The sequence below is a fragment of the Haliaeetus albicilla genome, chromosome 3 (assembly GCF_947461875.1).
Source record: "Haliaeetus albicilla chromosome 3, bHalAlb1.1, whole genome shotgun sequence".
NCBI lineage: Eukaryota > Metazoa > Chordata > Aves > Accipitriformes > Accipitridae > Haliaeetus > Haliaeetus albicilla.
This window is the reverse complement of record NC_091485.1, coordinates 49,973,738-49,999,396: the sequence shown is the minus strand read 5'-3', so window position 1 is coordinate 49,999,396 and position 25,659 is coordinate 49,973,738. Positions and strand designations below refer to the sequence as shown.

The 25,659-nt window shown below is 40.5% G+C and overlaps 1 protein-coding gene across 1 annotated transcript; it reads left to right on the top strand.

The window, feature by feature from the left end:
- On the top strand, positions 1 to 25,659 carry PIP4P2 (phosphatidylinositol-4,5-bisphosphate 4-phosphatase 2). The gene is made up of 7 exons (XM_069779645.1): positions 1 to 219; positions 6,268 to 6,416; positions 7,805 to 7,911; positions 9,678 to 9,801; positions 15,534 to 15,586; positions 22,816 to 22,906; positions 24,080 to 25,659. The coding sequence occupies exons 1-7, from the start codon at positions 114 to 116 to the stop codon at positions 24,221 to 24,223; spliced, it is 774 nt and encodes a 257-aa protein (XP_069635746.1). The 5' UTR covers positions 1 to 113; the 3' UTR covers positions 24,224 to 25,659.

Genomic DNA, 25,659 nt, shown 5'->3' with positions numbered 1-25,659 from the left:
CATTCCCAGCCCCTTCCTCTGCGCTCCTTTCCCTTCCCCGGCGCTGCCGGCCCGGCCGCCTCCCCGCCCTCCCCGAGAGCCCGGCAGCGGGAAGGGCCCTTCGCGCCGCAGCCATGGCCGCCGAGGGGGTGGACGAGCGCTCCCCGCTGCTCTCCGCGCCCGGCTCCGGCAACGTCACCCCCACCGCGCCGCCCTACCTGCCGGACAGCAGCCCCCGAGGTGAGCCGCCCGCCGCCGCCGCCGAGCAGCCGCCCCCGGAGCTGTGCCGGGCCGGGGAGCGGGGGGACACACACACACAGGCGGCCGCGGGGCTGGCGGCGGGGCGGGGCGGGCAGGCCCTGAGGGGCTCGGCGCGGCCCTCGGGGCGGGGGGGAGCGGGCCCCTGCGCCCCCGGCTTGGGGACGGGGACGGGACGCGGGGGCTGCCCCCGCCTTTGTCGGCGGGCGAAGGTACCGCCGCGGCGGGGCCGGGGGTGACGGCGGGGCCGGGTCGGGAGCCGCCGGCGGTGGGGGGGGGGCCCTCGCCCTGCCCCGGCGGCGGAGGACGAGCTGGGGCACAACAGGTAACGCCGCGGAGGGCCGGGTAGGCCGTGCTCCGCGCCGCGCTCCGGCGTCAACTCTTCGGAAGGGGGGGGGGAATAGAAAAAATTAAATAATCGTTTGCAGTGGCAGAACGAGCCCGAACCGGTCTGCTTATTGTAGCTCGCTCGCATGTCGGAGCTTGCGAGGTAATTGCTGGACTTCGGTTCCCCCGCTAATTAGGAGGAGGATTAAGTAAAAGGTCCTTAGCCGCGCACAGCTGAACTCGGCGCAGCGAGCTGCGGGGAGGCAGCGCGGGGAGGTGTAAGGCGGGCGCCTGGAAGCAGAACGCAGTGCGCCCGTCGCCGGGTCGTCTCCGGGGCGCGTTCGGCAGGAGGTGCCCGCCGGGCCGCCCCGGCCCCTGCCCCTGCCCCTGCCCCCGCTCTGGCAGCCAGGTTTAAATAACGAGGGGGCTCTGTGCAGTGCGGTAGTTGAAGTCCAAAACCACTAGGCTGTCCTTGCGAACGCGTTTCAAGGCCATAGCTGGTTTTGGCTTTGTTTTTGAAGCGAGTCAGATACTGTGGTTACAGATCCGGAATTGTGGCTTAACAATACGGTGTTAACTTTCCTGCGCAGACTTAGGAAAATTATCTTGTTGACCAATACGGAATATTTAGTAAGCAGGTGAAAAAATTTTACTTGGAAAATATAAATCAGGAGGTTTACAAAATACATTAATAGATTCCACCCCCCCACCCCTCCAGTTAAACATTTTAGAGCAGAAAGCAAGGGGGGAGAAAGCTGAAGGAATCAAGACTAAATGAGATTAGTGCAGCTTTGCTAGCAGTAGCCTTTAAAATGTAAGATTACAGTCCTGATCTCACTGGCTCCAGTGTGTTGGCCCTTTCTTAAGGGTTTTTATGTAATTGTATAGATTTATGACATATGTCATAATAACTAGAGTGCTGTGAGTGAGCATCTGTCTGTTTTGAATAATATTGAAACTTGCGGAAACCTAGTCCTCTTTGCCTTGATAGGAAAATGTATTTCAGTTAGTGCTGTAGCTGGTGTTGATTCTTTACTTTCATTTGAATTGCACGAATGAGTATTGGCCTGAAAAACAGCAGAGGTTAGGTTTTGGGTTTGGTGGGGTTTTGTTTGTTTGGTTTGGTTTGTTTTTTTTTTTTCCTAATCAAATTGTGTAGGATTGGTATCATCCCTTAAGTTTTGTAGTTTAAAAAAAAATCCAGAGACCCACCTTAGTTTAAATTCTGGTATTCAATGTTTTTATTCTTAGTAGTCCTTATCCTGTAACTATTACTTTTGCGTATACTTCAATCTGGTTTTAAGAAGGTCTTTATAGACTTAAAGTAATGAAAATGCATTAGAACAGTGATTCTTGCTTGAACTCAGAGTAAGACTGATGACTTGGAAACAAGTTGGACCCCAAATGCTTCTTTCAGTCAGTAGCTGTGTCCTGCCGCGCCTTCAGTCCATGCCTGTAACTCGTGTTAACTAGCTTGGCGCTGGTGGTGGTGTATGGTGCCTGAGACAAGTGGCTTGTTCCCAAAAATGAGGTGGGACCATAGAGCCATCTTAAATGTCAGACATTTCTTCAGAAGTTGAAGATCTCTTGTTTGATCAGTCTACGAGCAAGCATACTAGGTAGCACTTAAAACTGCTCTACAAAACTTATAAAAAGATATCTGCAGAACAAAATTTTGTGGAGCTGTGACATAGACCCTGTAGCTGTAGTTTCCTTGCTCTGTCAGTTATCCTTAGTGAAAGGATCTATGCAAGGTAAACCGCCTTTTCAGTCTTTATCCCTCTCCCCAGTGCAAATCTAGACATAGAGGGAAGAAGCATTCTCATGGGGCGATGGGGTTTGCTTCCAAACCCCTTTCTGCAGAGCTTCCTTGCTTAACATCACCTGACTGGTATGGAGCGGCAGAGGAAGGAGGAAGAAGTCCTTTGCCCTCCAAACTACCACCTGAATGTACAATAATAGATTTACCCCTGTAATTATCTGTGGTGCCCAATATGTCATCCTGAGCTTTAAATTAGAGAGGCCATGGTTTGAAAGTAGCCTCCTCTTTTCTTGTTGGGCTGCAGCTGAGACCCAGCTGACCCTTTTCAGTGTAAACTGGTGGGTGGTTGATTCCTGGTAATGGCTCAGTATTTGTTCCTAAGGATGGAAATAAGCAAGAAAAATCTTTTCAATGTGGATGCAGGGCATGGTATTTAAGAAACTTTTCACACAGACAGAGGGTGGGATCATCAGCTCTGCTCCCTGTAGTAGGGCTATTCAGTGCTTTTTTTTTTTCTCCCAGGCTTTCTCAGGTCTTAACTACCTGTCTCTGACAGATCACCAATTCTTTTTCCCTTACCTACCCCTTCCCAGGTCAGGATAAAGATATTTTGTTTTAAAATTTTTTTTTGTAATCAAATAAACAAAACAAATCCCAAAACAAACTCATTTCTGTTTGACCCAGGTAAGCTGCAAGTGGTTCCCTGTGGTTTCTGCCCTTTGAATACCAAGGGAGGAAAGTGCACAAGCATGACAAGGAATTTCTAAGGTTGAATATGTAATATTTTCCACTGCATCTCTATCCTGTGGGGCCAAGGAGGGAATCATAGGTTAGAGTCAGATGTACTGCATGGTAGGCACTCTGGTAATTTTGCTGAACTAACAGCTGTTGAATTTTTTTTTTTTTTAAAGAAAAACTGATAATATAGCTGTAAAGCAGTATGTCAGCAGCAGGTGATTCAGTGTCTCATTAAATGTGTCCTGAAACCTCTGGTGTGTATGTGAAACTTGCCTACCATCCAGTCACATGCAACATGATGGACCTTTATGAACTGGTTTTAGATGTTGTAGTTAGCCTGAAATTCAAGCTGTCAAAAAAAAGTCATACCAAAGTATGTTAAAGTGCTTTGAAACCTTTTTATTAAGGGGTAATGAGTAGCGAACTCTGAGACAATGGCTTTATTTTCCTTTTCACTTCTACCCCCAATAGTTTCTTTAAACTTAATTTTGGTGGCTTTTGCTGGTTTGTTTTTTGGAGCTCTTCCAAGTGCACTTTTTCTTTAAGCATGAAGGTTGCAGTGCCAAGATACCTCTGGCTTTCTGCTCCGTAGCAAGTGTTATTTGCTGCAGTACCACTCTGAAAAGCAGCCATTATTCGCTTGCTATCTGAAATTTGCTGAGCCAGCGGGACAGGAACAGCGAGGCTGCTTACCTGGAAGCTGAGCAGCTCCAGTATGAGGCTGGAGAAGTGGCTGGCAGTGTCTGTAGGTGCTCGCACACCTCATCTAGCCAACTTGCAAAATCCTGAGTTGTCACAAGTAGGGTATAGAATATTATAGATGTCTAGAAGGGTATAGTTGTCAGTTCTTAAAGTATTCCAGGATCGTGGAAAGCTGAAAGGCTGGGGGTGTGCACGTGTGTCTTTTTACTGCCTAGTACCCTTTAAGATACTGTGTGCCTTACCTTAGTACAGCTGCCCTGTGCCCAGCTGTTAAGGGTTGAGAAGTTGCACTTTAAATGGAGAGGACAAAGCAAAGAAGTTCTGTAACATGAGTGTTGCTTTTCAGAAAAGCAACCTCAAAGCTGGGATTGAACTGTAGGGGTGTCTTGACAGAGTTTGGTGTTCAGTCTGCTGGATGTGCCTTTTGTTTTATGGCTACCTATTCTCCTAGCCAGAAAGTGCGTCAGCTGCTGGCTGCAGGAGCAGTTAAGCAGCCCACTTATGGCCAAATCCCCTTTGCAGCAGCCTTGACTTTGCCACTCACAGCTAAGACACAGCTGTTCCCATCATCCAAAACTCAAAACCTGGTTTCTGCAGTGGTCTAGTAGGCTTAAGATTGTTTCCAGTTGCCAAAGTGTGTGTGGCTTGGGGTTTTCTCTTGTGTGTGTTTGTTTTGTTTGTTAGTATCTTGTAACATCTCCTCTCTTGCATGTGTCAGCCTTGTACTGAAAATAGGGTATCACAGTACTGCAAAATATTGGTGCTGTTAAGTTTTTGACTGGATGCTGTATTTTCTCAGAATGTAAATACTCAGAAAGAGAAAAAAAATCAGAACAACACTCTTAAGTTACCTGATGTTTCTTAAGGATGTTGGTTTCTGCAACTGGTGTATCAAAAGCTGAAGGTGTTCACTTGCTCAAGTAACAGAGCATCAGTTTGTATGATTACTTCAGAACTGCATTGTGCATATAAGTTAATTTTGTTTCTTGTCTGAAATAATTCAAGTATGTTGGATGGGATTCTGAGACCATGAAGGTGTCTACCTTCCTTCCGCTGCCTCCGAGTTAAAATCAAGTGTGGGTCCAGATTGTTTGTAGGCCAAGTAGCAAAGAGAGCGAGCACTGGACGGCAATGCTACTTCAAAGCTTTGTGATGATTTTTGGATCTGAAGGGCAGACAGGGTTTCTTACATCCCTCCAGCTTATGACATTCACTTTAAAACAGAGTGAAGGAGTGACGAGTGCTTTCTTATGGGCTTAAATTTAATACTTGGGCTTGTCAGCTTTGATAACAGCCAATGATTTCCCTTGCCACCCCCCAGCAGATACTATGCTGTTCAGTGCTGTTTGTAAACTGAAAGTAGGCTGATCTCCCATTGCTTCTCTGAAGATTTTATTGGCTGCTTGGATATAATTATGAAATAATTTACTGAAGTCCAAAGCTGCAGAGTAATTCAAACTATTAGTATAAAAAAGTTAACTATGAACTACTAAATGTGCCCATTCCTTATTTGCTTACCTGAAGAGCCCTGAACTTCTCGATGAAAGAAAAGCTGGTGCTATTACATGCCAAATAATTGTGGTAATAAGCTTGTGAGAGGTTGCTGTGTTGAATTGTTTTCATTCCATGGATTCTTAAACCGAGGACGATCTTGAGCGTTTCCTCCCTGGTTTGTCAGGGGCTCAGGACTGGCAAAGCTGAAATCTGCTCCTCCATGGGGGCCTGAGGCCACTATATTCTCCCTTGTGTTAGCCTGTCCTACGTGACTAAAGACCTCCTTGTGCATCTGTGCTTTGGCTCTTGGACAAGAAAAATCTCTGGAACCCTTAAAAGCAGAAGCTCTTAGGGTTCAGTTCATCTTTTTTTTTCTTCCAGATAGCATACATTTGCTGTTGTTGCACTCAAAAAAGAAGCACTTCGTGCCACTTCCCATCTAAGACCTGTTTCCTTAACAGGACTTTTCTGTATTTTTACCTGTAGTATTTGTTACTATATGAGAAACACTTGTCTGTGTTTCAGTCTCTCCAGATGTTTGTAAATGCTGGTTCTGGCTCTTCTGTCTACTTGTGTCTTGTTTTATCATCTTTGTTTTTTTCTTCAGAAGCCAGTCTCTGGTTGCTACTAATCTGTGGTGAGTTTGGGGTTTGTTTGGGTCCCTCCCCCCCGCCCCTTATCTAAAGACTGTAAAAAGTTGGTTTGAAAATAAAGTTGCATAGATGAGCCTTTTGTCTGATCTGTTTTTCTGGGGTGATTTACGGTGTGTTTGTGTTGCTGGTATGCTTTATGTACAACTACAGTTGATGTTTGTGTACACAGAAGTTGTGGGGGAGGGGAAAGCAAACAGGCTTGTCTTGTGTTTATACTAATCATTAACTTTGATTTTTATTTTTTTAATATTTTTTTCTTTTTTTGAGGCTGTGACTGTTAGAGACTATTTTTGCTGATGGTGGTTTAGGATTCCCGGTTTGGTTTTTCAACTGAGATTTCCTCATCTCTTGCAGCAGAGCTTCCTCCTCCGTATACTGCTATTGCAAGTCCAGATGCCAGCGGTGTTCCTGTAATAAACTGCCGTGTGTGCCAGTCGCTAATCAATTTGGATGGCAAGCTACACCAACATGTTGTTAAGTGCACAGTTTGCAATGAAGCTACGGTAAAATGGATTTTTAGCGTTTTCTTTTTGTGGAGGGAAGCGGGGGGAGGTTGAAGTATGTCGTTGGTAGAATTTGTGTCCTCACTGACAAAGGGTGAGTCCCTTCCTGCCAGCCCTGCAAAGGACCTGTCAGCACAGCTGACCGCTAGTGTGCAAGTGCAAGGGTTGCTGGCACAAGGATGGTCATAAGCTGTTAGGAATAAATCTTTGTGCTGTTGAGCTGGCTGCACAGGATGTTTCCTTCTGAGGAGGACAAAAAGCAAAGATGTTGTTTAAGTAATTACTGTTCTGTAAAGAAGGGTGAAACTGGTTTTGGTGGGATGAAGAGAAATGAAGAATTATTGTAAGAGTGGAAGAAACAAAGTAACTAACCCACACCTTTCCCTGGATGTATGCTTTCCTCCTGCAATAGTATTTAGTCAATTTGTTAGCTTGCTAACAGACCACAACACAATGATTTTGAAATGCATAAATTGTAGGTTCTTTTCCAGTGATCACAGACCTTTTTGTTCTTCCTCCCCTTTTCTTAATTCAAGTCTTCAGTATTTGGCCTCATGCTTCTATTTTTTTTTTCCTTCCTTCCAGTTTCAGTTTCAGGATCTGATACTGTAGCACGCCAGAGCTACTGGGGGCATTTGCATGAAAAACACTGGATTGGATTTATTTTATTAAAAGAACTTTAAATGATGTCCAGAAAACAGGAAGCCTTAAAACTGTAGGAAAACTTTTTTTTTTCACTTAGAGAGTAGAGAACCTGCCATTAATACTTAATTTCCCTGCCAATATATAATGTTTCTAGCCAAACAAAGTATCTTGCAGTTTTTGATTGGCTGTATAAAGGGGACCCAGAAACTTGACTCCCAGACTGGAGAAGGATAATTTCAGTACAGTTTAAAATAAGATTATAGTTCAGTGATGTCTACATTTGTAGACTCTTAGTGACTGAGAACCAGACTGTGATTCTTTCACTGTTGAATAAAGACATTGTACCAGGTGAGGATGCTTGTTTGATGTTTTCACTGTTTTTTAAAAAATATACTACTACTGAAGCTCACATTTAAAAAAAAAACAAAAAACAAACAAAAAACCAACTAAACTGAGGTCTTGAATTATTCATTGCTAAAATATGAATGTTTTTTCCATTAGTTTGCAAATCCCTCATTTGTTCTAGTGAGGAAACTTGCACTTCTTCCTCTGGGAAGAGAGAGAAAACTTCTAATTTTGTCTTGACTCTCAAGTTTCCTCTGTAAGAGGAACTGTATTTCTCTGTTAGCAAGAACTTGTCACTGAAGTCATTCTGCTTTGTCATACTGTTATGAGGAAAAAAAGTGAATTGCTATGACTTCTGATGTGTGTTCCCTGGTGGGTTTTTTTGTTTGTTTGTTTAGCCAATCAAAAACCCTCCTTCAGGGAAGAAGTATGTTAGATGTCAATGTAACTGTCTCCTTATCTGTAAGGATACGTCTCGGAAAATAGGCTGTCCAAGACCAAACTGGTAAGAATAAAAAAAACTGTAAGTGCCTTGAGATAGTTTTCTTTAAAGCAATGGTGTTCTTTGTGTTGAGTATTTAAAACTAAAAGAGGTTCAAGCCTGGGCCTCTGTACACTTACAGAGCATTACTGAATTACTGTAGAGACAGGTTGTACTAGTGTCAATTTTGAATTTCTTTTTTTTTTCCTAAGATTAAAGAGGAAAAAATTTTTTTTTATTTGGTGGTAGTCTCAAATGTGTGTTTCCCATTTTAGCTACTTCATAAAGAAAAAATGGTATAAAGAACAATGGAGAAGAAAATCACTTCTTGTTTCTGGGACTTAACATTCATAATTTCTTGCAAACTTAATTACTGTAAACAAACAGGTTGGTGACTTTGCCTAGTTCAGAGTGGGGACTTCAGAATGAAATGGTAGACCGAGCAGTAGGTTGGCTTCAGTCCTGTCCTGAGTTTTCAATCTCCTCTCAGTTTTTGACTTTAATTTACACATTTGTTATAAAAGAAACAAGTGTGATTGCTGTAGTGAGCATTCTTACTGGTGGGCTTAGGGTGTTAAAGATCCCACCAAGGTAGGAGTAATTTGATTTTAAGTGGTGCAGCTCTAACAAGAGGAATTGAGATGAAGGCTAGGTCTGCGGATACATGAATGGGAGCTCTATCGCACCAATTGCCTTAGTCACCAGTCTGTTGGCTATTCTGGTTTTGAAACATAGTTTGAGACTTGAGGGGACTTTTTTTTTTTTTTTTTTTAAACTAATGCAGCATTGGGGAAAACTTCAAAACATTCCAAATATTTTCTGGAAGTGAAAAGATGTTCAGGGGATACTTCAGTTGTAATACATCATATGGTTGGTAACAAAGCTGAATCAGAACCTCCCTAATTTTATTAAAATCATTTCAAAAGTATGTATCCTGGTAGTTTCCCTAAGATAGCCTATGTATTTGTCTTACTAGAAGATGAGCAAAATAGGGATACTTTGAAGGAGAGAGTTGGGAGTATACCCTAAATGGAAGGCTCCAGATTGAAGGGAGGCCATCCAGAATACAATTTTGGTTGTATATGGAGAGAGATGCAGTGCAAGTTAAATAATGCTTTATTTTTTCCCTTTACTTTTTTCATGCTAGGAAGTCTGATCCTCATTCTGCTTTGAGTTGGTTAATTTGGGTACTATCATTTTGAATGGACAAATTGTATAATTAAACTGGAAACACATTGAACATAAAAGCAAATACTACAAACAAGTTTTTTTAAAGTGAATTGATTGCATTTAGTCAACCTGGGATAGTTTTCTTTTTTAGTTCACTCAATTTGAATGGAATTTTTACTGTACAAATGTGGATATGCTGCTTATATTGACACAGTTGTCAGTAGTGTGGGAAGGAGTATCTGACTTGGGAAGGAGAACTAGGTTATGGAAGAGTCCTTACTTTTCCTACATGTTTCACATGGGTATGTACATTCCAAGTCATGGGCTTGCTCAGCCTGGGTATTAAGATTTCATTTTCCTGAGGAGTGTTTCTGCCATATGATGGCAAATCTTTGATCTCTACAGGGTTCTGGCTGATCTTATAGTGAAAGAGAATGTTTTCAGAACTGAAAAGGAAAACACTTTGGAGAGAGACCAAAACTGGGTGCATCATTTGTTTAAAAAGCAGATTATGGTTTAAAAGTGTAAAATATTCAGTAGTGACTGAGCTAATTGCTTAAACGCATCGTCCTTCTCTTTTGCTAGCTTAATTACATGTACATCTAATGTTCTTAACACAGCAGACGCATCATTACTCTTGGTCCAGTAATGCTGATCCCAGAAGAGCAGCCAGCTCAGCCTGCCTTGCCAGTTCAACCAGATGGAACTAGAGTGGTATGTGGGCACTGTGGAAATACGTTCCTTGTAAGTAAAGCGCCAGATTCTCCTTCTCACCTCACTGTGCTGTCTCTCAAGCTATTTGTCGTAAGCACTTTTAAGAGCATATTGCCTCACTCTATGGCATCATTGAGGAACTAGAGCTGCTTCTGTGCTCATATTGCTATGGATGTATGGTCTGTATTTGCTTATCTTTACATGTTTCAGGAAAACTCTTAACAGTCTTTCTGTGCATGCATGGATAAAGCCCAAAGTCAGTCATACTGCTTAGTGATGTGCGAGTGGATGGTGCTGGAAAAGGAAGTTGTGCTTCCAGGTTCTGTTTAGGCTTGCAATGATGGTTATGTTCTGCAGTGGCTAAGAGACCAGTTCTGCCATTGCTGTATGGACCCCTGAAAGCTGTTTCTTACAGCGCTTGCCATTAGAGTATCTGTCAGTTGTTATGGAACTGGAGATTTTGGTTTGTATGTGAGGCTGACAGTTGATCCCATTTCTGAAGTGGAAGAATGCAAGAATACTCTTTTGCTGTTGAACTGTTTGCAGCCTTTTACAGGGATAAGGGGTTGCCATACTTGAATTTTGATTTAGGAAGAGTCTCTGCAATACACACCAGTAAGTTAGCTTTAGCTTCATCAAAGAGTGGTGCTAGAATGTCAGGTTTGTGAGTTATGGCAAATGCCTAAGATGGCTGGTACAGCTGAAGGACCTGCATAGTCACCAGGGTGGTGTTAGGTTCCTGAAACAAAGGAGTGTAAGATATGTAAAGGCCAGAGGATACTCAAGGGCATTTTGTGAAAGGAAAAAGGAAGCATAGGGGATGGCACTCTGTGTTGGCTTGTATCAGTGGTGAGAGAAGGGTTTGCTTGTGATGGGCTCTATAATGGAATAGACTTGTTCCTTCACATCTTTACTTCGTGTATATGGATCAGTGAGGTGCACAGTAATGGCTTTACTATAGTAGATGATGAATGCAGGGAGCAGGAGATGGCTCTTGCACTTTTTTTTTTACAGGGGATCTAGGGATTTGATTATGAATCTACAAGTAATGTAGTATCTGAGAAACCATTAAGAGACATGCTTGAGAAATGGTCTATCTACTAATTCTGCCTATATATTTAAAAAAATCCCATATATTCCTATTATAATCTTTGCTGAAGAACAGTAGTCTGTAACTGGAGATAGCTGGAGTGGGTTTTCTGTTTGCTTTTTTTTAAATGCAAGTCTACATGTGACCTTAGCTAGTAAGAACATTGTATGCAATATAGAATAATGTTACTAACAGAAAACTGCTGGATCTACAGAAGAAGGCTGTCTCAAGTACATATTCTAAACCAGGAATCTTTTATTAAAGGTTGCCTTTTCTTTTAGCTTTTTTTAAAAATATAGTAGCATGTTGCAAACTATTAAGTACATGCATGAACACTGAAGTTTGATAGAGAGTCGTAATTTGATTTTGTAATGCAATTATGTTTTCTAGCACAGCTTTGAAACTGCACAGGCAAAAGCAGCGCTGTAGAAGAGTTATGGTACTAAGTTTTAATGTGGTCTCAACAGGCCATCTCTACTATGTGATTTTATTTTATTTTTAATTAGGGAGAGTCAGTGTTATGCAGTAAAATTTTCATTGCTAAGTTATTGGCCTATCTTTGGGGGCTTTCGTAAGCGTGGGAGTTTTATTTATCTCCTATTTAATTTCTGTAAATGCAGCCCGAATGAGTTCTGTAGTTCACACTATGAACTTCTTCAGGTGAACATAAGTTAAAAAAAAAGCTATACCCATAAAGGCTGGTTTTGCCCATAACTACTACTGCCTTAAAAGACTAAGTTTTCTAATTTAGAATTGTGCATGTGACTTCAGATCTGATGGTTGCTTTAGGGAACTGCATTGTTTTTAATTCCCATAGTCCTATCTGCCAGTAAGACCAATTTACCACTTCACAGTACACTGAAAAGAAACCCTTAAAACCATTAGAAATTTGAAGATTGTATTCTTTTATGATGAGTTATCAAGAAACAAACCCTTTTTTCTCACTTTACACAGCTTTCCCAACACTCTTTTGCTTCTGCCTTTTTCTGCTACTAAGTTTGAGATTCTGCAAATAAATTTTTTTAGTTAAGAAAAATCAGAAAATTTGGGGGGTTTGAGAGTGAGCAGAGAAGCAAAAAAATAGAAGTGCTTTAGCCAGCCTGGAAACTCAGGGTATTTCTGCCCTTTGAGATCTCCACATTGTAAAGGAAATAAGCAATGCTAGATGCATCTCTCAGCAACTTGGTAAGGTATCTCCTTTACTTTACATGGCAGTTAAAAAAAGAATAATAAAAAAAATAGACAAGCAAAGCTAGAATCCCTGGGGTGGAAAAGTTAAATTGTCAGTTGCTTGTTCTGTGCTGTTTTAAGTGTCAACTTGTTCACCACCTTTCCAAGAATTATTTTTTTTTTGCTCCCCCCCCACACACATGAAAGCATAAGTATGGGCTGTGCTTTCCCTGCCTCTGCACGTGGGGGGTGTGTTCATAAATTATTAGAAGCATGCTCCATGCTATGGAGTGCCTTGAAGTTTTTCTCTCTCAGCTGGGAGAATGACTTAGTACTGAAGTGATACTGTAGCTGAACTATCACTAGTTACTCACATTTTGTTCATCAGATTATTTTTTATCTTGGGTAACCTGATAGGGGTCTCTTCTGTGTTAAGGTTTCCACTGTTTCTAGCAGATTTGGAGTTCAGACAAGCGGAAAAAGGGGTAGAATAGAAAAGGAGGGCAGGATGAAGGTTTAACTGTCTTGCTAAATCGCAGTCTGATCCAGTTTGGGCTTTTTAAGAGCTTCTGGACTTGGGCTGTGGCTGTTAACTGTTTCTGTCAGCAGTAAGTCATTCCCCACAACCCCTCTCCCAGGGGCCTCTGCCTGTGATGATTTGTGGCTGTCGGAGGCTGAGTTGCCTTTGGAAATGGTGGTGGGCAAGGGAGGGCTGTTCCTGTGTTGTCCCCCCCTCTGCCATCCTCCTGCTACCATCCTGCTTTCAGAGAGACCTCAAGGACAAGAAGCCAGGAGCAAGCTATGGAAGCCACAGGCTGTGGGCTAAGCACTGTGGTTTGTCAGTTGTGCTCTCTCAATTTTGTTTTTTTAAAAGTAATCAAATATGAGAGGTATTTCTTCTAACATAATTCAACAGAAAACCCTTTAAATTCTTTAGAAAACTAAGAAATGCTTTAATCCACAGAAGTATTTTGCTTTCCCAAAGGACCTGGGGGGAGCAGAGGGCAAGCTTTTTTTGGCAGAGCACCTGTATGTAGGGATGTGTGTGTACGTATGTATATATGTCTTTTTTTTTTTTTCCCCTCTGTCTTGTATTGAACACATTGAGAACTATTTTAGGCTCAGAAGGAAAAAAGTTTGACATATTCTTCTGGTAAATCCCTTGATGGATGTCTGGTTTTGTCCACTGTTGAAATATTTAAGAGTGCTCTGAAATCCTCATCTGTGTTTCAGTACATCTAACCAGGGATTTGGGCTATTGTTTATTGTATTGTATTGTTTCAATGGGAAAAATACAGTTTGTATTGTCAGCAGGGAGCTAAGTTTCATGTAACTGTAGCCTCAAGTTTTCTTGACAACATGACTCAAGATTAGGTACTTTAAAGCTCTCTGGAATATGGGTAAAAATACCAGCTTTAAACATGATTTAAACTACTTGTTAAACCCACCAAACCTCCAAGAATTAGTATGTGCATGAAAATAACCTTTCCCTACTGTGCTAATGTGATCTGAATTCTTGTAGTTTGAATGTCTTGTGGCATTTTTGCTTTTTTTTTTTCTGCAAATATTTCCGGTATGTGCAGAAGGCATCATAACAGTTAGTGCTTCTCTTACTTCCATGTAACTCTCAATGAAAACAGGTTATCAATGCCTCTGTTTTTTCTGTCAATATTTAGAGCCCAAGCACATTTCAGTTTGTATCCATTAATAATTAAGGCTAATAATCAGAAATCTTAAAATAAATAAAACTCTAGAAAGATCATTAATGAGTAACTTTGGATACAGAGTTGCCTAGCCTGGAATAAAACTAGTGTACAGGAGTGAAGTTGAATTACAAATACAAAAAATTATAAGCCCTGGATTTAGATTTGCTTCTGTTTCTGGAATTGCCATTTAAAAAGCTGAAACAACAGCTCTGAAGAGGCCTGTCTCCATCCTTGGTACTGACAACCGCACCTTATCCCAATTTTGCTGTGTAGAACTAAGTGAAACTGAATATTTTTGACAGGGGTGCAGGCAAATAGCTAACTTGCTCCTCTGGCAGGAATGTGGAAGTAGAATTAATGCTCCTAAAATGCATTGCTCAGGTGGGGAGTATTACAGAAGCTTTCCTTTTATTAAGGGATAAAATACAACTGTGCTAAATCACTTTGGCCAAGTCTTTGTAAACATATAAATTTTAAAGAACAACTATGTAACTGATATTGTAGTTGGATACTTCAGAACCAGGAAAAAAATGATGGAGAATTGGCCCCATTAGAGGTAAATGAAACTGAGGGAGACCTTCAAGAGGCAGGAAAAAGCACTCTAAATGCTACAGATCAGAACCTTGCTCACAGGAAAACCTGCTTATACTGGGAAGGCATTACAAGCCACATCCTCTTTCTTTGCACATAAAATCATAAATTCATTCTCAGTGTTTAAATGGTGCTGTGCTGTAGCTGGGTCCTGTTTTCCATACAAGGATGGGCTCTGATTTTGGTTTGTGTTTGTAGCAGTTATAACAACACTATTCACTTCAGTAGACAGACTTCTGATTTCTCACAGAGATAAGGAGGATCCGAATGGAGGCATTGGTGGTCTGTGCTGTACAGGCTTCTTCCCCTGCTAGTAACTTGCAGTGTGACTTTTGCATAAATTAGGAGCAGAGGGGAGAGGAGAATTATATTTCACCAGGAAACTGTGCTAACTACCTCCAGTTGAGAAATTACAGCTCTCTTCTGCTGCCTTACAATATAACTGCTTACAGAGTGAAGAACAATAATCTTACCCCTTGTTCAAGGCAAACATGTTTAAAATGCTTGTTTAATACTTCTATTATCACAGGATTAAATTTAACAAAACCTGCTGGTTTTAAATGAGTATATGACCATGTATCCTCTCGTTGAGGTAGTTCTACGCATTACCTTCACTAAGGCTGTTTCCCACATAGGTTTTAGTCTGTGCATGGAAGGTTATGACCATACCATGTATGGTTTTATATATCACCTTTTAAAAATATCATGTAAGTAGCCAATAGCGTTCTCTATTGATATAAAACTTATAAAGACATCTACTTTCTAAAATATTCTTTAGCTAATCTTTCTGTGCACACTTAGTTTTCACAAATGATGCGAGTGTTGGGGTAAGATGGGAAAATGCATCTATCTGTAATTGTGCCAAAGAAAACACATTTGTTTTGATTCAGGGTGTATTCATAGTCATGGAAGTAAGAGAAAAAACTGTATTAATATTACCATGTTGCTTATACTGTGCCTGTGGATGAAACCACGTTACGTCAAGTGAATCTTGTAATACTGAGGCAAGTCATGGGAAATGTTCACATGGAAATCCCAGTTCTATGTTGTCACTGACAAAAGGGCATCACGTTTATGGAAGAAAGCAAGAAACAAGTCAAAGAAAGCCTGAGAAGCAAAATGTTTTCACAGTGACATTTGGCATGAAGTACAACAAACATTTTCTCAAGCCAGTTTTTCAACCTTTTTATTTTTTCTTTTTACAGTGGATGGAACTGAGGTTTAACACACTAGCAAAATGCCCACACTGCAAAAAAATGTAAGTTCTCTGAAAGCAAGGTTACATAAATTAACTGTTAAATAAGTTGCCAGTGTTTCTTCTGTAAAAGTCTTTTGAATAAAATCTGTCTGTTGTGCTGATTATTTCGCCTTGCTCATCTGAATTTCAAGGCTAAAGAGCATGTTATGTGCACATGAATTCTCCACTCTTTATGCACAAATCAGTAATCTTGACAAATCCAACCTTCCAACCTGCATTTTGTTAAAATGCTCTGATTGAATTGCTAGAGGCAAAAAAATAAGCTGCTAACAACAGACAGGAATGTGTTGCTAAAATTAACAACTTACATCCTTGAAATTTTACCACTTCATGCAGTTAATCAGATGTTATTGTAAAAGGAGGAAAGGAAATAATCTTGTCTTAATTTGAAAGAGGTTTTACTGATTTCATAAAACTCAACAACTAACTTCTGTTAAGCTTTTTAATGCATAGCTTGTTTAATGTTTATGAATTACTGTGGAATAACTTGTCTATTCATTTGTTATTACTTCAGTAAGAGGGAGAAAAATTAGAATACAAGAGCTGTAAAGGTTTTTTATGTTTTGGTTTTTGTTTGGGGCTTTTAGTTAAGTATTTGTTTGGCCTTTCTTATCTGAGGTCCAGAAAACTTAGTTTGAATTGTTAAAAGCTACACTACTAACATACTTTAAATTTGTTTGGAATCTCAACCACAGGGTGTGAAATAAGACTTAAAAATATTACTTAAGAGACTTTCTTGTCCTGCTGATTTATTTAAATATTTGTCTTTCTTTGATAGGCAGGTACGACTTCCAGTTAAAGGAGCAAATGTGTTTTCCACTGGGAATGGAGAGCCACAGCTGTGTTGCATGTTGTAGGAAAACGATCAGGTCCCTTAGGAAGCAGAAGGCTTAGGATAAATGTGCTGTAGGTGTTGGCATGGCCTGGCCTTCAACAGCGATTGAAATCTTTTACTGGAGTATTTGTTAGAGAAGTCAGTCTTGTGGTGTGTTTAACCTCAGGAGTGTAACTGATGGGGTGTGGAGCAGTGGATATGTTCTAGTTTGCTTAGGTCAAATAAACTCACGGTCTTGATGAGATGTTGCTTTGCAGGGGTGTTTTTACTGACTCTAATTGCATTCAGCCTTTTCAATCCTGGGGGGAGGAGCTGGTGGTTTTGTGGTTTGGTTTGTTTGTTTTTAAACTAATTACCATTATGCTTTATATTTTATCATGTCTGAAGAACTGAACATGACCCAGCAATGTGTGCATGCAGCCCAGGAAGCCAACCGTATCCTGGGCCGCATGAAAAGAATTGCGGCCAGCAGGTCGAGGGAGGTGATTCTGTCCCTCTACTTTCATGAGACCCCAGCTGGAGTACTGCGTTCAGCTCTGGAGCCCCAACATAGGAAGGACATGGACCTGCATGAGCAGGTCCAGAGGAGGGCCATGAAGATGATCAGAGGGCTGGAGCAGCTCTCCTAGGAGAATAGACTGAGAGAGTTGGGGTTATTTAGCCTGGAGAAGAGATGGCTCTGGGGGCACCTTATAGCAGCCTTTCAATACTTAAGGGGGCCTACAGGAAAGATGGGGAGGGACTCTTTAACAAGCAGTGTATTGGTAGGACAAGGGGTAATGGTTTTAAACTGAAAGAAGGTAGATTTAGATTAGGTGTAAGGAAGCAGTTCTTCACTGTGAGGGTGGTGAGGCACTGGAACAGGTTGCCCAGAGAGGTTATGGCCGGCCCATCCCTGGAAGTGTTCAAGGCCAGGTTGGATGGGGCTTTGAGCAACCTGGTCTAGTGGAAGGTGTCCCTGCCCATGGCAGGGGGGGTGGAACTAGATGATCTTTAAGGTCCCTTCCAACCTAAACCATTCTATGATTCTATGTAACACTTGATAGCTGACCTCAGCTTTTTTTCTTGACTATCCTCAGGTACAAAATTATCTGCCGTTTGGTTTTTTGTTGGGTTTTTTTTTAAGGTTAAACAAAAACCCCAACCCCAACAATAACAAAAAAAACCCCACTCCAAGCAACAGACTAAAAGTCATACAATGTGATCTTTTGGTTTGTCTTCTGTTGATTTATGTTGCTTGTATTTTAAAATCCAGCTGGAGTCCAAGGATTTCTTAGTATTTTTTTCTATAAAGTGCAAAGCATGTTATCTGTATGTAATAAAACCAGAGCATCTCTGCAGTGCAATTTGAGAAAATTACAGCTTGCATGGCAACTGAATTGCAGAATACAAAACAAATTTTAACAAATAGGCATTTCTGTCCTTGGGCTGAGGATGCAAACTATGGAATGTTGTAATTTAGCTTTGAATGAATTGCCTGGTGTCTTCCTGCGTGTCATGGTTTAACGCCAGCCAGCAACTAAGCCCCACACAGCCGCTTGCTCACTCCCCCACAGTGGGATGGAGGAGAGAATCGGAAGGTAAAAGTGAAAAAAAAACTCGTGTGTTGACATAAAGACAGTGTAATAGGTAAAGCAAAAGCCATACACGCAAGCAAAGCAAAACAAGGAATTCATTCACCGCTTCCCATGGGCAGGCAGGTGTTCAGCCATCTCCAGGAAAGCAGGGCTCCGTCACCCGTAACGGTTACTTGGGAAGACAAACGCCATCATTCCCAACGTCCCCCCTTCCTTCTTCTTCCCCCAGCTGTATATGCTGGGCATGATGCCATATGGTCTGGAATGTCCCTGTGGTCAGTCGGGGTCAGCTGTCCCGGCTGTGTCCCCCCCAGCTCCTTGTGCTGCCCCAGCCTCCTCGCTGGTGGGGTGGGGTGAGGAGCAGAAAAGGCCTTGGCTCTGTGCAAGCACTGCTCAGCAGTAACGAAAACACCCCTGTGTTATCAACACTGTTTTCAGCACAAACCCAAAACAGCCCCATTATAGCTACTGTGAAGAAAATTAGCTGTTTCCCAGCCAAAACCAGCACACCAGATTTGAGATGTGATGGTCAGGAGTTCTGCACTTCCAGCAGCATAAACGTTCCTAATGTATGGATTTAGAGCACAGCATAGGTGAGGCAGAGCTTTGAGTCATGATGGTGGAATCAATAACTGCAGTAACCTGCTGCTTTCTATCAGCCCTTTGTCAGAGGTCGTCGTACCTGTAGCTGAGTAGTCAGAAGGGAATGTAGGGTTCTTTATTTCAGCTTATTAATGCAAAACTACTTTCATTAATAGCTGACTAGTTAGATGCAAACTATTCATTCCTTCTGTTGACTCAGTGGATGATTGTCACTGAAAAAAGGATAGTGGAGACTGAGGCAAAAGGCACCTTGAATCACTGCAACAGTAGGTTTTTCAAGATGACATCTGCTGAGACTTCTAGATTCTCAAATAATTTTCATGATTTTGTTTCAAACATTTGTTGTTTCTTGTTTGTTTTTTAATCCTATCTACCTGCTACCATTGTGGTCACAAATTTATTGTTTTGTGATATAACTTTTTGTTGACTGTGTCATCGTGTCCCCGCCCCCTCCCGAGTAACTTTTTTTGCAAAATAACTTGGGAAATATAGGACATAAGTTGTGATGTGGAGAATAAAATCACTTATTTGGTAAATGACCAAATCTCTTTAGAAATGGACTACAAACCTGGTCATGCCAGTGTAGGTAAGGTATTTGCAGAAGCCCTACTGATGCATAGTGGTCTGCCTGACATGGGCCCTTAGTTGCACATTATCTACTGCATTGGGACAAGAAATGTAGGTAATAAGGAAATTGTTACAATATAGTTTTATAGTGTAGAGGATGATGCCTGGGAATGTGGGAGACACTGTTTCTTCTTACTGTTTTAGTGTTCTTTTGTGTTTCAAAATACAAAAGACTAGATGTGTATCAGCCTGTTTCCCAGAAGGGTGAGAGGTTTAAGGAAGGCTTCTGGTATTTTTCTCATTAAATGATGGAGAAGAAGCAGGAACTGGTTTTTTGCCTGCTGCTCTCTTTCCCAAGCTGTATATTAAGTAATCTAGAAATGTCAGGATCATGAATTCAGTTACTAGAAGGAGAATTGAATAGTACAAGTTTTTATTTCAGAATGCCAAATCTCTTCCCCACCCCCACCCGCCTCTTTAGAACCTACTTATTTTTCTTTCTAAGTCCTGACAAAATGATGGACCCTAATGAATTTATAACACTTTTGCCCCATAAAGTCTGCAGGACCTTTAGGAAAGAGAGAGATGTTGGAACCCTGTCACTACTGAGGAGGCTAGTTTCAGCAGTGCTATTCACCTTCAAAATACTGGCATTTTGATCTTTCTCTTAAAAACCTTTCTAAAAGCATGTCTGAAATCCTGGCAATAATTCCTGTTATTTGGAGCACAAGCGGACCCTGCATTCTTTCCTGTGCTACTCCTTTAATAGTCTCCTTCACTTGTGGCAGTTTTCCCCTCTTCTAATTACTGCCTGATGCTAAATTGGCTTTGGTGTCTTTTATATCTGCTGCCGCTGCCCAAAGGTCTGGCAGGTGCCTTTGCTTCCTTAGCAGCAGCTCAGAAAGAACTGCTGCCTTCTGCATAGCTCTGTAGTGAGTTCACCCTCATTAGTCCCACAATGGAAACAGCTGCTTCTGTGACTTAAAAATGTTCGTTTAACCCCAGTTTTAATATTTCTGAATGTGCCTGTTAAAGTTGCCACAGTTGGTAGGGTTTGGGTAGGGTTTCAGCTTTCTTTATTCAGAGTTAGTTTGGGGGTTTTTATGTGTAATTTGGGGGTGGTAGAGGGAAACCTCACTATTTAGAGTGGCCTAGTGGCTAATATCACTGTTGGGAGATGAAAAATTATGATTTATTGGGATTGCTAAATATTCCCAGGTCTGTTATATGACCATAGAAACTTAATATATTTATTTCATCTTTGCTTTTTGTGGAAAGAGAAAGACAGTTAAATTAAGACATTCTTTACATTTCCTTTTTGTGGTATTTGAGGTGATGGTTTCTACCCCAGCATTTCTTACTGGATAGGAGAGAACAGAGCTTGAGAGAAATATGGATGGGAAATACATACCGCACCTGCAATATTATGATTGCAACACCAAGATTGTAAGTCAGACAGCTCTGAAAGGGAAGGTCTCTTTCCCAAAATGAACTTTGTCTCAGTGTGGAATACACAGTGCAGTAAATATCATGCATGTTTTAGGTGTATTGAACATGACATTTCTACCAGCTTATCTTAAGGTATCCAGCTCTGTAATAGAATTAACTTTCTGAGTACGTAGCCAGGAAATCCTGCAAAGGAGGGAACCTAAGGTCAGTTTGGCAAGCTCAATGCTCATCAGTTCAGCTTTTTGGAGAAGTCTTCTCCCTGTTCCCTTTTATAAAACTCCTGTTTTGTTTGGTTTTTTTCCCTCGTGTAACTTGGAATCAGACAACATACCCCTCTTCTAGAATGGCTGTAGAAGTATTTAGGCTGGCTTTTGGGGAGAGCGTGGGGGTGTGTGAGAGTGTGGTTAAGATACCAGTATTTCCCCAATTGGGAATTCTTCCACCCTAATCGCACCACCACCACCACCCCCCAAATCCCATCCCAAATGTGTATGGTGAGGCTTTCAGTAAGAAGTAATTTCCCCTGGGAAATTAATGAGCAGAACAGGTTTGGGACTTTCCCTTTTCTTCTGAAAATGTATAACAGATGGCTTGTGAGTGGTCAACTGTATTCAACCCTTGCCTTGCAAGATGAAGCTCAGCATGTTAGCTTGAGGACTGTGGTTTGGTTTTTGGGGTTTTTGTTGTGGGTTTTTTTTTTTCCTTTCCTTGGAGCATTTTAGAAATTCCTTGTAAAGAAATAATATTGGAGTAAAGCTGCTTAAACCAATCTATTTGAAGGCTTTCTAAGATGAATGCTTAAAAAATTCTAGTCACATGCTAAGCATGAGGCCTTACTATGTGGTTAATTAACGGGAGTGAGAAATTTGGTCAGTCATATGACAGATGTACTACTTCAATAGTGCAGCAGTGTTTTCTTCTGTTATACATTTATCTTGAATATGCTGAACTATCATGAGATGAAAATTACTTTCCCTTGCATCTTTGAACACAAGAGTACAAGCATCCCAGTATTTCCAAAGGCATGTTGATCTCCCAGAATGGGCTGAAGTACTTAACTAATGACAGCGTGCTTCAGGATGCTTCAAAACTACCTCTTAGATGGTACATATTTTTTGAAAGCACTTCTGCCTCTAGTCCTTTCAATGGACCTATGTGTTCACTGTGTTTCAATGGAATTAAATCATGTTTCTATTTTCCTCATTAGTATAGCAGTATGTGATTACAAATGTGTGACTCAAGATGTATTTGCTAAACAACGCTGAGCTTCTGGAATAATTTTTCTAACCTGCAGTAAAGAATGTAATGTTTTATTTGCATTTTATATTCTGTTTGACTGAAGCACTGTAATAGCTTAACATAGCAGGTAGAGACAAAGCTATCTGTCTTGGAGTTCATAGTCTAGATGATGAGTGACAGAACTTCCAGGGTATTTATTTACCGTGGTTGTCAGCAGTGATTTGTGCAGCTCGTGTAACTTGTGGTAGAACTCTAAAAGAAAATTGGAAAGTAAAAAGAACTTGTCATGTTTTTGAAGTTACTAATACTGACTTAAACGCGTCTAAAGAATTTCAGTCTTTGGAAATGCTGAACATGAAAAAGTTTTCATGTTTGTCACTAGAACAGTTTGGGGTGTTTATCTTCAAGAAATGGGGTAGAGTTTAGCCACTCAACAGTATTGAGTGAACTATTCCAGGAAATAGTGCAGGTCATTACTGTTAATGACATTTAGGGGTGGTAGAAGTGATTTCTAGTTACTTAGATGCAGTGAATGTATTAAAGCCATGTACTGATGTATTGAAAGTCTAAAGGGCATCTTACAACCTACATAGAAGCTGCAAAGAAAACTTGGGTTTTGTAATCCAAAGGCTATTCAAGATAGTTATCTGGGTGCACTGTGGATATGGGAGGTAGACACACTCAAGCTGTAGGTGTGGCACCACTCTCTTTATTGTAAGCACCTAGATTTTTAGATACTAGATAATCTTCACCAATAGTTCCACGATGTGGACTCTGTCTTTTACTGTTTGGTATAATTCTAGACTTTGCCTACAACTTTATAAACTTAAGGTGGTGTATGTGTATTGCCATTCTCTTCCCTTCCCCCCGCTTAGACTGAACAGTTACTATTTATGTAGTTTGTTTATTGTTGGTTGGGGTTGTTTTTTAAATTTTAAATACCATTTATTTTCTAACAGTTCTTCTGTTGGAAGTGCACTGCCACGGAGACGCTGCTGCGCTTATATTACAATTGGAATGATATGCATCTTCATTGGAGTTGGATTAACTGTGAGTGATGTACTATGATGTACTTGCAACTGTGTGCGTGGGGGTGTGTGTGTGTGTACAAAGGAGCTCCCTTGGTTGACCAGCTCTTCTTTCCCAGCATTTGAGTAAAACCTCCCAAGTTTGTGTAGTTTTTGTCACCTCTATTAAAACCAGGGACTTAATCATCTGAGTTAGCCAGAAAACTGAAATGTTCCTTAAAAAAGTGTTCTGGCACTTTGAAAGTCTCCTCTTCCTGATGTTAAATTTGACTCTTCATCTCTCTAAAAACTTCAGTTTTATGAAAAATGGTTTTACTTCACTGTAGAAATACTGGAACATCTTGTTCTTGCTAGGGCTCTCAAAATGTCCAGGTTTCCAGAAATACATATTGCTGTATAGCCAGGAATGTAAGTTGCACTGCAGTGGAGGGGAATAGGATTCCAAAAGTTAGAAACATATATATGCCTTTATAATTTGTACAAGCTATACAGAGTAAAACCAGATAATAAGCTATTATACAATCTGAAGGCTCATGTTGTTGTTGCTCTATTACTTGGAAAACTGTCTGGCTTGCTTGGCTCTGAAGTATCTGGAACTGGTTATTAGAGTCAACTTTCTACCCGGCAGTCCCAGTGAAGTACGTATGAGGAAATAACCTGCAGTTGAATTCATATGTGTGAGTCTCATTATACCTATAACTTGCGTTATAACTTGAATAATTTTTTATTATTAAATAAAGCTTAAATGAATTATGAAGGATTTTCCAGTTTTCCTAATAAAAACAGTGACAGCCAGAAATAAAAACAGCGAGACAGATTTCTTTTTATATTACTTTTTTAACAACCTTACTGAGTTTGAAAATGATCAAAATGTTTCTCCATGAGGTGTGTCCAGAGGCTGGTGTAGCTTCCATCCTTGGAGTTTTTTGGGACCCAGCTGGGTTAAAACCCTGAACAGCTTGGTCTGACCTTAGAGTTGACCCTGCTTTGACTGGGAAGTTGGGACTAGAAATGTCCCGATGTCCCTTCCAAGCTCAATTACCCTATGATTGTGTAAAACTAAGCTAATAAAATATCTGATTTTTTCCTTAACAGAGTAAAAAAAGGTGCCAAAATGCCGCTTCTTAATATAATTTGCTCTTCCCTGAAGAGCAGATAGTGCTGTATGTTTGACACTTTCGTTTTCTCTTTTTAGGTTGGTACACAAGATTTCGCCAGGCGGTTTCACGCAACATATGTTTCTTGGGCTATTGCTTATCTTTTAGGTTTAATCTGCCTCATTCGAGCCTGCTACTGGGGAGCCATTAAAGTCAGTTATCCAGAGCACAGTTTTGCGTAGAGAAATTGTTAGATTATAGCAGATGAACATCTAGTAATTCTGGATATTACATCTTGGACACTTTTAAAACCTTTCCTGTAAGGATTCCATTCTGTTTAAAGTAGTTTTAAGACTGGGGGTCTCTAAGAACAAATGTTCATTGCACTACATAATATGCAAATAGTTTGTTTTGCTGCTAGATTCCCTAGCTCTGAATACTAAAGCTGTGTTTACATGTTCATAACTCTGTCTTTATAGGTGTTGAAATTTATTTCAACAGACAGTATTAAGTTTTACATTTCCTTTGTTATGTTAAAATCCGTCTGCCATTTTTCTAGATGATGAGTAAGAATTCAAAAGCAAGAGTGTTTATAAGTGTTTCTACAGTAGCTTCACATTTGTACTTAACATTTTAACTAAAATTATATTAAAGTGGCTTGCTTTAAAACCTAAGCAATAAGCATTTTGCTTGAACTGCTAACTGTATCTTTTGCCTAAGATCATAGTGACCTTATTCAGGAAATGAAAGTTATGAGTGTACTTCAAGAGACTGACACTGTTGCTAGAGAGACATTTGTAAACACTGTATGCTTTGAGATTTTTCAGGTAGAGAGATGCTATTTTGGTAGTCCAGTAAAATTTCCATTTATCCAGGATTGGATTTCAGTTAGGATAAATGATTTCTTCCCAAGGATCCTGGGACTTAGGTGTTTGGTTTTGGTTTTTTTTAACTGGCAAATCCTAAAAGCCATGCTCGGATTTTGGAACTTAACTCCACTTATTTGTACAAGTTCCTTTACAGGGTCTAAGGGAAGCATTTCATATGACTCGTTTCGTAATACTTCAGTGTCACGTAGGTGACAATAAGATGGTGATGGGTTGCCTCTTACTTTCCTCTGATCGTGTCAGGTTTTCCCTGTTTGGGAGAGTTATGCAGTGGTCACTGCAAAGGGAGACACTGTAAATTCACATTAACTGCTGTAATAAGAAAATGAGTAAACTGTTACTTGGACCATTCCATCAAAGTACATCTAGTCAATTTAGCACTGACTTGCTAAGAGAATACGGAAACAGAAAGTTTTTTCTAATGATGTATTCACAAAGGATTGAGGGACCAGTTCTTGCACTGCCCATCTTTATAGTTTTAAACAAGTTTTTGCTAAATTCGGAAGGAATGTCCTGAGTGATTTAGATGACTGTAGTAATTTAGATAATGGGGTCAGATGGGTAAATTAATGTGGATGTTTCAGGGATACATGTAATTTAAATTATCTATGTTCCTGCTAGGACAAAATGATATTCAGATAAGGATTTTGGAGCACAATAAATGTAAATGATCAAACTGTAAATGATCCGTCTTTGTATGATGCTAAATGTATAAAAGCAGTAGCTCAGGATTACAATGTACCTTTTACAAATAAACTAATAAAGAAATAAAGATTATTATTCAAACTTAA

What these genes read in the sequence shown, in the direction of transcription:
- PIP4P2 (XM_069779645.1), top strand. Translation starts at nt 114, where the DNA reads ATGGCCGCCGAGGGGGTGGACGAGCGCTCCCCGCTGCTCTCCGCGCCC. An exon ending in GCCGGACAGCAGCCCCCGAG is followed by an intron (nt 220 to 6,267) that starts GTGAGCCGCCCG and finishes CATCTCTTGCAG; the next exon opens with CAGAGCTTCCTCCTCCGTAT. An exon ending in TCATTGGAGTTGGATTAACT is followed by an intron (nt 22,907 to 24,079) that starts GTGAGTGATGTA and finishes TTCTCTTTTTAG; the next exon opens with GTTGGTACACAAGATTTCGC.